The 12,414-nt window shown below is 39.2% G+C and overlaps 1 protein-coding gene across 3 annotated transcripts in view; it reads left to right on the top strand.

The window, feature by feature from the left end:
• The window catches only part of cdkal1 (CDKAL1 threonylcarbamoyladenosine tRNA methylthiotransferase), a 541,736-nt gene extending 537,069 nt beyond the window's left edge, over positions 1-4,667 (top strand). For all 3 annotated transcript variants that reach the window (XM_089117457.1, XM_089117458.1, XM_089117459.1), the window contains one exon: positions 4,070-4,667. In XM_089117457.1, coding sequence (XP_088973583.1) covers positions 4,070-4,213 — 144 coding nt within the window. In that variant the 3' untranslated portion in view covers positions 4,214-4,667. The remainder of the gene's footprint in view (positions 1-4,069) is intronic.
• Positions 4,668-12,414: the final 7,747 nt, after the last annotated feature.

Below are 12,414 nucleotides of genomic sequence, written 5' to 3'. Positions count from 1 at the left end.
CTCAAGTGCATTTCAATTCACTTTTTTTAATTAGTATTTTTTTACTTTTTTTTCAAAATAATCTAACTACTTTTGTCTAATTTTCAAGTGAAAATAAATGTAGAAATTGATCCAGCATGAGATACCAGTCAAAAATAGATACACGATGACAGGAATGGTTTAGTCCTCTGTAAACTGCTCTTCTTAATCCCCAGCAATTATCTCCTAATGGTTTGACCCATCCAGTTTTTATTTGAAGTTTTTAAGCAAGCTGATGGCACCTGCTATTCTAGCAGTCCCTGCTCCAATTTGACAAGGGAATAGGATTCTGAAATACACTCTCCATATGAACCTTCCTCTTAGCAATGAGCAGATTATTTGATGAAAGAGGAAGAGGCTGAGGATTTCAGCAAGGGTCTCTGTACATGGCCTATAATATATGTAGTGCAGCATCAGCAGATAACTCGAGCTCACATCTCCATTGCTAAGGAGATATCCAGTATTACTGCATCCACATTCATCACAGGCATCCTGCCTGGGATGAGATGGTTGGCAAGTAATTGCATTGAATATCCGCTCAGTACAAAGGCATTCCCCGCACAGCTGAAAGTTTTAATACCTTCTGCGCTCTCCTGTAGTGCAGCCAGAGACTTAGAGGTGCTTTACATTACTCAAGTCTAACCTCATGTCGACTTCAGACATTCCTTAGAGCAGAACGTCTCTTGGATTATATTATTCATCACTGGAGTTCCCCAGGGTTCTGTTCTAGGCCCGCTGAAGTGGGAACGCAGACTCAATACACACACACACCCAAGGGAAACATTTCACAATGCGTTTGCTTTTCTGATTAGAATCATAGCAGAACTGTTTACTTGTTCATATTCGTCCTTGAATAGAATATGTCCAGCACAATAGGAAATTGAATGGCAATTATGGTTTTGTAGACAAGCTGCTTTTGCAGAATCTGTGGATTGTGTGCTTTTAAAGAACTTTCAGCCACTCTATCATGTTAATTTTAGAGCAGGTTATCTCTTCTACTGTAGTCACAACAAAGTTCTAAACATGTTACGGTCATGTGGGAGTCAGAAGTGAATGCACTGAATGCCTCAGACTGCTCTCTTGATAGCCCTAGTACCAGAAATTGTGGGATATAATCTCAGAGGTGAGGTGGTGTAGGGCATCTGAGGGTGGAGGGTTTGCTACATGATCCCACTCTGGTAAAGCACAATGACGATGTTTCAATTCAGAAACTCTCACACAGTCACACTCGGCAGAGGAAGGCACCATCTGGAACCCGATACACATTGAGATGCAAAGATGCCTCTAAAAGGCCCACCGTACAGGGTCCCCGCGGTTTCTTACTGTAAGTCTTAAATTCTATGAAACATTTAAATTAAATGCTGTTAGAAACGTCTTAATTATTATGTAAAGAGCTTCCAAATTTGGGGAAAGAAAAAACAGAATCGTTAATTGGCTTAATGTGATTATTAAACTTCTAAAGCAGTGGATTTAATTAAATGTGAACGCTGCATGTTTCAAAGTAAAAACGCAGTGCTGTTACGCATTCTACAGGCTCGTAGTTTCAGAGTTTACAGTCAGTAAATGTTGCACATATGCCAAAAATAGTTTATTGTGAAAATGTTTACTTTGGTGTTTATATCATACCTGCAAATGCCATATTTCTGCCACCCATAAGCGACATATATTGCATTTTCAGTCAGCCAGTGTATTGAAAAGGCGCTAATGTGCCTTCGAATAATCCAAACAATTTGGATGAAATATAGATATAGAGCCATTTTAATTTAATATATGTGATAATTTTATAATAAGGTCCCATTAGTTAACACAAGTTAGTGCATTCATTAACAATGAGCAATTTATTTGTTACCGTATTAATTAATTTATGTTAAGATTACTTAATAAAAATACAATTGTACAACTTGTACAACAGATACAACTTTTGGTTATAATAATGTATCAGTAAATGTTAAAATATAGATTAACTAAGATTGTTGGAGCCATAGCCATTTGTGCAAGTCCTCTAACATATGCAGTTGCACTTCGGGTGACCCGAGATCGAGCATCGGCTCAAGATCCTTTCTCGGTCACCAAGTCTTTTTTCTTGTTTGTTATGTTAAATAACGTAGTTAACAAATGGAAGCTTATTGTAATGTTACCGACTTACACCGTGATGCGATGCGGTAAGATTCCAGCAACAACCAATTTGTCTGTCCACACCAGATTTGACATGACTAAAAAATGTGGCAAAATCAGAAAGAAGAAATGGATTAGCAAATAATCAAAAACATAAATGTAACCTCTTTATCATAACTATACTGGGTGACTGAAACCATTTTTGTCATAGAATACACTTGTTTGTTCACATTGAGTTTACACTTTGAACATTATTGTTTCCTTTAATTTATTTTGAAGATCTGAGGTGAATTATCCATTGTTGCTTTAAATGATATTCAAGCTTTCATTAAATTTGTTTAACATTAAAGCAAGCACATTATTGATTTTTGCCCCTTACCCCGATAATCTTTGTGAATGCTTATTGAAGTGTGCATGTGTGATATGTGAAATCATTACTGTGGATTTAAGCTCATCCAGACAGAGCGAGCATTTCACTGTAGAGGAGGAGGTGATATATCACAAACTCCTACCAAAAATTGTTATTTTATTGCATCAGTGGAAAAACCCTTTCTTTTTAAGATTGTGGCCTCTCAGGTAGACTTCCTCTAGGTTATGTGAGAAGGCCATTTACACCTGTAAAAATGAATATACACTCTCTGTAATGGTGTTTAATGACCCAGAGATGCTAAAGATGGCGGCACAGAAATATCACTTTTCATAATATCCCGATTGCCCAAAACATCACCTACACTTTCCTAAAACCACAGAAATGCAATGGGCACAAATTACAATCTGCATGGCTATTAACACCATGACAGCCTAAAATATTAAAATCACAAAATAGCCATTCAGATTGAGGCTCTATATTTAATATCAGGGGTACAGAAATGAACACATTTTTGGGTGAGCTGTCAGGCCTGTCCTGATGTGAGACGACAACCCATTACTGGGTCCATTATAGATGATCCTTTAATGTGCCAACACATTAGAGAGGACATGACTTCCACTTACAACCATTTTACCCTTAGAGTCTCTGATGCGTCCTCTGATGTGAAGTTGTGCTTAATTCTCTTTCCATTTTCCAGCACAACTGCCCTCTATCACCATCCTGTCAGAGTGATGTAGATGGATGACATCTAGACCGCACACATTCACTCATTACAACACCATCGATGCATAAATGCATAACACCATAAACTCTGTTGTAACAGTAATAATCTTTTTTTTTTTTTTGAGTTGCGATTAGTGCAGGACAGGTGATGATGTTGAATATGATTTCAGTATTTAATGTGTCTTATTTCTGTTGAACCACCCATGATTGCCTCTAAATGCAGGTGCTTTTCATGGTTTTCAGTAGTGTAATGAAGACACGTGAAAGCTTTTGAATTCTTGTGTTTGCATGGGCACAGACCCAGAGATGAGCTTTAAAGTCCCCGTGAAATCAAAATTGAACCTATTTACTTTGTTAGCGCATATTACTAGTCTTGTGGTGAACAATTAATCCGTGCAAGTAAAAATATATTTAAAAAAATGTTTTACCTTGGTAATCTTTAATCAAAATCTGAAAAGTTACTTCCGGTCTGGAACGGTTTCTTTTTCTGATGACGTAGGTTTCACAACTTGGGTGGGGAAACGCTTAACCACTCCCCTCAAACCGTTAGTTTGCTATGAGCGAGAGATGGAGAGGAGGAGCGCTAGAGTAAAACCCTGCCCTCTGTTCAATATTCCGTTTCACTTGGAAATACGTCACAGCACTGGAGAAAAATCGTTTGCAACTTCCGGTTCACGGGGACTTCAACATACTTTAGGAAAGGTCCCCATGCAAAAGGCTGCAGGAATCACTAATGCATCGCTTGTACAGGAACAGATATGAATAACCCATAAGACTGAGATCACTCTTATCGCTGTCTTATCTCTGTCTGCTATTTATCTTCAATTGTCTTTCATTTCACAGGAGCTGAAGACGGTCCGTGCCTCTGTTGCATCCTCTGCACTAGTGGGATGGTCATGGAGATTTGATGGTGATGGACTCAAACTGCTCTCTTTTGGACTTGCTCTGGCTGCCATAATCATGATTTTTGTGATTGAGCTTCACTGACACTGGAAATTCATCTCAATGTGTCGGACAAGGCCTTATATGAGTGTGGAGTGACCCAAGGACTCTGAATACCTGTGTCTTGTGTTTTAAGATCAAGGAAAGGTAATTTATGTTGGATGGTTATTAATATTTCGTTATTTTATTTTTTGCTGCAGATTAAAGACTCCAATTTTAAAGACCGAAACCTTTTTTGCTTTCAAGTGACAGCAAGCGTTGTGATGTTTTAGAATAGCTTTCTTTAATTTTTTTTTTTGTTTTCTTGTAGAAATTGAAGCCCATTTGCCTTTAAGGACAGCTTAAAAGCGTCTTTGGCTTTCTGTTAATTTTCAATCCCAGCAGTCATTCATTTTCAGGCCAGGTGTTCTCACTGTTGGCTTTGAACTAAGAGCAACAGACTCTTCCCATCTTTGTTCCCAGCAAAAAGCATGTCCAATAAATGACTCCACTCACTGTCCTCTGTCTCCTTGGTTGTATTTCTGGAATGTTTTCTCAGGGATTCTGGCATGAGGAGGTCAGTCGTTTTTTTGTGTGCTTTAAAGCTACAGTGTGTTTATGACCTGGCATGGTGTGTGTTTATCATCCTTGTTCTTGAATGTCAGATTATTTGAAAATGTAATATTCTTCTTGCCATAATGAAGTGCTAAATTTGTGCTCAAATATTTCGGGAATAAAGTACCATGACTGTAAACATCATGACAAACCCTTATAAGCAATCCTACAAATTCATTCACTTTTCTTGTTCACTTGTTAACTGAAATGCCCTCAAACTGCACCAATGCCTACATGTCTTTATGGTCGAGTGTACAATACAGAATGATGCATGATGTTGACAGTTCCTCACCACAGGAATAGTTTTGTTTTATGTTGTCTGTGCATTTTTCAAACATTTCTTTGTAGTAACATCTGAAATGAGCTTGTAGTTCGAGTCTGTGCTGTAGCATTAAACCCCATCGGCACCACACAGATTCCCAGCCTAGTGTTCCTGCTCAAATCTCCCACTCTGCAGTCTTATTATGGGCTGTGTCTTTTGAGAAGTCTTGCTGAGACAGCTGAGCGATCCGTGCAGGCATTTTGGAGCCAGCTCTTTCTACACAAGTGTACAGAACGGCAGGACATGCAAAACCCTAAGTATGCAGGGATCCCTGGGCACGTTTCAGTGTAGACCGAAGCTTTAGCGGAGCTGACGCCAGTCCACTGGGATGTAGTCAACACTTCGTGTGTGTGCTCGGCATGAGGGTAGCAGCGCTCTCACAACACTCCCTTGAGGAACTTCTGCCTCCTTAGAGAACGCTAACTGGCCAGATGAGAAGAGACTGCAGTAACCTCGACACCATGGGAACGGCCTGTGAAAGAAGCAGCGTGTGTCTTTCTGTGCGTGGGGATGGTGAGAAGAGTGCTTTTTCCTCAGGGACTCTGGATTGTTTTAAAACACACACACACACACACACACAAATGAGTTTGTTCTCATTTCAAAATGCAATAAACTCAGTAAGAAAAGAATTCACTCCATTATCTTTCTTAATGCATATTCTTTTAAAAAAAATATTTACTAACTTTTTTTACAATGTAAGAAAGGCAACTTAAGGCCCTGATATATTCAAGGCAATGTTCTTTTTCATTCTTCGCTTAGGGGTAAAACGAAGTTTGAACTATGTGACCAGCTATATACTGTTTGTGAACATGTTAGTGAACCAACTGCTGAAAGCGAAAGATTAAAATGTAAATATGTGCTGCGTGCTTTCCTCTCAATTACAAAATAAATACACAACAAATTTGAGAAAACAGCAAAAAATAAATTAGATCAATATGTAAATATGTGCTGCACACTTTCCTCTCAATAACAAAATAAACAACAAATATGAGAACATCGTAAACATTTTTTTAATTAAGGCATAAGAAAAAGCATCTGATCATAGCAACGTGGTTGTGTTTGCACAAGCTCTGCAATTCGGCACTCTAGTAAAGTCACGTCACGTTTATTTTTATAGCACTTTATACAATAGATTGCTTAAAATGATGATGCAGCTTTACTGAAATAAACATGAAAAACAGTGTATAGGAAGTCTTTTTTGTTTCCATCGTCCTGAAGTCAATGTTTTGTTTTGCTTAAAGATCTGTGGTTAACGAGCTCAAAATATTTTAACGTTTTATTCTACAGCATGAAATACTTCAGTGATTCCCCTTTTGATTTTTTCTTAAAGCTTTTACTTTTCTTGCTAACAAGTGTCTAAATTGGGCTACAGAGGTGCATTAAACTTCATCACACCAAACAGGTAAACTCATCTACTCACTAGTCTGCTTTTACAGCCTCGTTGCAAACTATGAACAATTCTAACTCATACTTTTAAGGAAAATGATCCTTAAATTAAGACTGAAAGTTGTCGAATGGTGGTGACATTGAAGTCATGTGACTGGTTCATTTATGGCGCTTTTCCACTGCATAGTACGGTACGGTTCGGCCCAGTACGCTTCGTCTCGGCGCGGAACAGTTCGGATCGCTTTTCGTTTCCACCGCAGTAGTACCCCTTCAAAGTGTGTGGGACTGGTCGTTATTTGCGCGCGCCTCTACTGCCATGACATCATCTTAAAAGCTCCACATTTTCAAACCCACAACACAGGAACAATGGAGACTATCGAGGGGATGGTGTTCCTGATTCTCGGTATGTGGTTGTTTTTAACTGCTAGATGGAAAAATGTGTTTAAAACGAGGCTGATGGCAGCAAAACAAAAATACTGCTAAAAAAGTGTCTCGTGTCTCGTGTCGCAAATCCAATGACGCTAGTAGTGACGCAGGGAATCACGATTCTGTCTGACCAATCAGTGATCTGCAGTGTTTCACGTCACATTTTAGTACCGGTACGGTACGCTTGGAACCTCAACAGACCAGGTACCATTTAAAGCGACCTGAAGCGAACCGTACTGTACCGTACCATGCAGTGGAAAAGCACCACAAGTGAGACGTACCGAACCGAACCGTACCGTACTATGCAGTGGAAAAGCGCCTTTAGAGCATACGTTTAGTTTTTTACTGCTGGTTCAAAATTTTTTAAAGTTGTGTTAATTTTATAGATTTATCATGATGAACGTGTAAGAATCAAAAAGTGTTGTAGGTCAGCTTATTTTATGTAATAATCCAAAAGCCAAAGGAAGAAATTAAAGTTAAGAAATTAAGTTTTTGTTGAGGGAACCAGGGTGATGCGAACTTACCAGCCTGCACTCATCCCAAGGCGTCATATAGTGACGCTTTTGACAATGCTATACTTCCAACGCACATGGCACCCTTTAGTGTCAATATGAGACACAGATATATATGGGCCAGAAGGCACCTCCTCGTGGTCTAACCCTAACCCTACCCCAAACCTAAACCTACCCATAACCGAAGCGTGCTATATTGACGCTAAAGGGTGCCATGTGCGTTGGATGTACAGTATACGCATTGTCAAAAGCGTCACTATATGACGCCCTAGGATGAGATTGCGTTTAACTTACAGGATGGCCTAAAAATACATCAACATGCTGTACTCTATTTACCCCTTGTTTTAGGCTGCTGTTAGAGGTGATGCAGCATCTCGAAAATCTTGCCAATTGAACACCCACTTCACACAATTGCCTGTGGATAAAGTATTTTCAAGGTGAGTTCAAGGAATATGCTTTTTTTCTTTAATTGGTTGTGAAAACCATTTCCCATTCACATTAAACAGATTGTCCAGAAGCATTCAACAGTTAAACAACATTGTTGAGAGAAGCTTTCCCATTTTTTTACTTTCACACTGCAGTTTTCACTTACAACTTTGTGGGTTTATCCTTCTGAATAGCAGCACATTGCATCCGAGACCTCCATGCACAGTGTCATTTAATTTTAAGTGGTTTTACTGGCTCTGTATGTGGTGACTTCTGCATCCGCTTGGGTTCTGGGAGGGTCTCCAGTCTTTCATTGTGCTGTTTAATTGGCAGCCTCACAGATGAACTAGTTTCTGAAAAGACTAGAGGGCACAAGGGCTCTGATTGGCAGATCGATGCCTGCGTGTGTGTGAATATCAAAACAGCATTTGTCCACGGTAAACACAGCCAAAGGGGAATTGTTCAGCTCAGACAGGACAGAGAGGATGACTCCAGCTGTACTGCTCCAATGAAGATGCACATGCATATGCATAAACCATTAGTATGGAGCTGTTGAATAGAGGCCCTGCTCTCAGTATGACCCATAATTCCATGCATGAGTGCTGCCAGCTCACTGTTTATTGGAGGTGTTGAAAGTTCAGTCCCTCAAATAGCTTTGTGAGGAGAGCTGCTGTCAGTTCAGCCTGAGGGATATTCTGCTCATAAACACGTGGGTCTGCAGTCTTATGTATGATTTTTTTCTTTCTTCTTTTGTGTTTATTAAAGTATTATATTGAATAACTCAACAGCTGCTAGCAGTGAGACCACTCCCTTGTAAGTCTGTTGAATAGTATAAAGAAACGGTGTTCACTTTCTATTTCAGGATTGTTTGCTTGAGGTTGTTGATGGGCCATTGAGTCATGTTTAATTGAGCATTCAAACACACAACAAGATATCCATTCATCAGACAACGCTTTATGGAACATAGGGGAAATAAAATACATTTTTCATTAATCTGTGTTTTTTAACACAGTTCATGACAAACTCGAATGAAAATATATTTTCAATTAGTCAATATGACTCAATTGCTTTGCTGATGAGACATTATTCTTTTACTTTTGTAACGGGACAGTGAGAATCTTGTGGGTTTAGTGCACTCTTGACTTAAATGGTCTGAATGCTTAGGTTCTACCCTCAATCATGTCTCTGCTGTCTTCATAATGGCATTTGTCAGTGTCAATAACCCCAAATGAACTTCTGCAAGACAGATACTCTATAGCCAGAATGAAAGGAACCATTTTCATCAGACACAAAAACAACAAAGTCTGTTTGAAAGCCACAGTGCAAATGGCATGTTTCATGGTAAATAGATTTAAGCGTCTTGACCATTTCCAGACGGCTTCTGTCACATTTTTGTTTGTTTGTTTGTTTGTTTGTTTGTTTGTTTTTTTAAGTCAAACCCATATGAGTTGGCAGGGGTTTTCTAGAACTTGTGGACTGTATGCAGTGCTTTTTCATCCGCTCATAGCTGGGTGCCCCTTGTGTCTTGGATTGGAGTCTCTTGCTGCTTTATCTAATCCACACACACACACACACACTTCTGCTGTTGCAATGCATGCTGGGAGTCCAGGAGCCATTGTGACAGCAAACGCTTCTGTTAGTTGCTTGGTCCCTTGCCAGCATTGCTTGTGTTGAGGCGGATGCCTTTGACTTTGAGCGATTGAGGTTATTTGAATACGTTGGGGAGAGACCTAAATAAATATTTAGTGTGTCAACATGGATGTTCATAACCGCTCTGAATGACGCACACCTGAACATCCAAACATCAGAGAAACAACAGCTCTTTTCATCACTTAAAGCTATTTCAAGCATTTTGTTTTGAAAATATATTCAAAAATGTTTTGTTTTGAAAGAGGCCTTAAGGCCATTGCACACCGAGTACAAAATTTTCGTATGCGTTTTTCCGTGTTTGTCAGCCTAAAAATTCGTCACGACCTTGCACACTGAGTCCGATGCGTATTTATTACAAACTTTGCGGAAAAAAACACAAAAATACAAAATGGATTCGTCAAGCAGTGAGGATGATTGTGTTGCCCTCTCTCTTATTGAAAAGAATCGAATAAATAATTACTTCAGTATGTCAGTGGAAAAGTTTGATGCTTTGCATGCGATTCTGGAGCCACATTTTAAAAACAAGACCACCAATTTCCGTGAACCAATCGATTTTGAACAGAGACTGGTAGTATGTCTAAGCTATGGACACACACACACACACACACGCGCTAGTGGAAGCGCTTGGCAGACAGAAAAGCTGTATGCTATTATATATTGTACCCAAATAATACATTAGTTGGCAGCTCAATCACACCTTAATCGATCCAAAATTTCAATCTGATTGAAAGGGGAGGTTTTTTCCTTTCATAATCCAATCGAGAGAAGAGAACATAAACACTTGATCAAATTGAAAACTGAAACTGAAAGCACTGCGCATATTTTCAATGATTTACGAAACAAGCTCCAGCTGGCCCTCAATTGTCAAAAAAAACCTCTCAAAATGCTGGCTGTTGATGCGAAAAACGCAGAAAATTGAACCTGATCCAAAATTTTTTAGGACGGATGAAAGTTTCGGAGGCGGTGGTCAAGCGTGATTGACATACCGTGAGGTCGAATTTTTTTTTTTTAATGTGTGAAATTTTCGGATGCGAATTTCGGACTCGGTGTGCAATGGCCTTTACTGTGCAGAACTAAATATATATATAGACGAATCCAGCGAAACTACCGGAAGTAAGCGGGGCGCCATTACTGAGCTGTTGCTGGGTAGCGTTGCACCATTGCCTCCTATTGTTTTAGTTGCAACTTACGTCCACTGGAATAAACAGCCCGCGATTTACGACTGTCACTAACGTTACAACGTTACCCCTTGTATAATGTCGAGTGGGTAAACAGTTTCCGTTATAAATTGTTTCAATGGTGGCAGTAAAATTTAAATTTTGAAGAGAAAACACTGTGAATACCCCGGGTGGACTGCCCCTGTCTGGTGCCGTACGGTTTACAGATTTCCTGGGCGAGTACAAGACGTGGACATTCGCGTATAATAACAATTATTTAATGACATGAGTAAAAAAAATATAATAAATATGTGATTTAGTGATCAGCAAAATCTCCTCTCTTGCTGTTTTTTCTATTCAATTAACATGCTATGGTCATTAAATGGCTTTCCTGAGCTAAATGTAACGTTATGTGACATAATTGTTTTCCTGCTGTTATATTGACCTCTTTCCATGGTTTAAAAACACTAATTGGTCGATATTATGTATACTTTCTAGCTGTAACGTTACCTTACCCTTGCCTGTTGCAATGTGAAAATGAGATAAATAATGGACACAAATGAAACACATGAATTTTTTTATTTGATTTCATTCATTTATTTATTTATTGTTGCCAAATGGACAGATCTTTTTATAGTTTCCTCGTTAGCAAACGTTAGCCTAGCTAGCTTGCCAAGCTATTTTCATAAATAACGTTAATCTGTAAGATCGTTTGTACCTTCATCTGTGACTGGAGGCCACTGCAGTCACAGATCAAACCAACAAGTCATTCTGCCTGGCTGTAGCTGTCATCGAGGGTGAGTTCGCGTTATCACCGAGGTTTGTTTACATACCGGTGCATATGTCTGTATGCCTGTGTAACAGCTCAGTAATGGCGTCGCCACAAGATGGCAGCCTACACAGAATGCTCGTCGGATTCGTCTATATATATATATATATATATATATATATATATATATATATATATATATATATATATATATATACATATATCAGAGGCACAAACACCTTGACATCTGCTTCCAGGCCACACACTTCCAGGCCATACACTTGTGACCTCCAATGACTTGAGGGATAATTGTCAATTATATTGTCAATGATGTTTTGATGTGGCATGTCAGAAAACCTTTAATCTGAATGGAGGCACATTCTGCCGTTAAGTGGCACCTGTCAATAGCTGTGAATCCCTTTACACAATCATCCAGGCCATTTGCCACAGAAACCTTGCTCAAGCTTGGCTAATTTGTTTGGTCTCTCGTCATTTTGTGTGCACTGAACTGTGAATGGATGTCATGGTGATGTCATTTAATCAAGCTGTTCACCTGCAGTGTCTCCAGCGTTCATTTGGAAGCAGTGTCTCTCCATCCCTGTTTGCACAATGAATGATGACAGTGGAAATTGTGCCCATCGCTTGGAATTCCTCTGAGCAACAGGACCTTTGACATGAGCACTTTAAATCCAAAGCAATTATGCTCCCTGCTTGCCAGTCTTATCAGAGATTCTCATCACTACATGAGAAATGGATAGAAGGAAATAATCACACATGCGTACATTAGTGTAGTGTAGGGGAGACCGGGACAGTCCTAACATTGACCACATTTGCTTTCTTTTGGTAGAAGAAACCATGTATGTGACAAAAATATATATGCCATTAATAGAAATGGACTAAATTAAAATAATTAAATGTCTAGATCAGTGTTCTCAACCTGGGAGTCCGGGGCCCATTAGGCAGACTTCAAAGGGTGCCTGCTGACGATTTCAAATATTTTAAAA

The sequence above is a fragment of the Pimephales promelas genome, chromosome 12, assembly GCF_988280905.1.
Source record: "Pimephales promelas chromosome 12, fPimPro1.hap1.1, whole genome shotgun sequence".
NCBI classification, from domain to species: Eukaryota; Metazoa; Chordata; class Actinopteri; order Cypriniformes; family Leuciscidae; genus Pimephales; species Pimephales promelas.
Note: the sequence above shows the minus strand (reverse complement) of the source record. Positions and strands in the feature narration are given on the sequence as shown.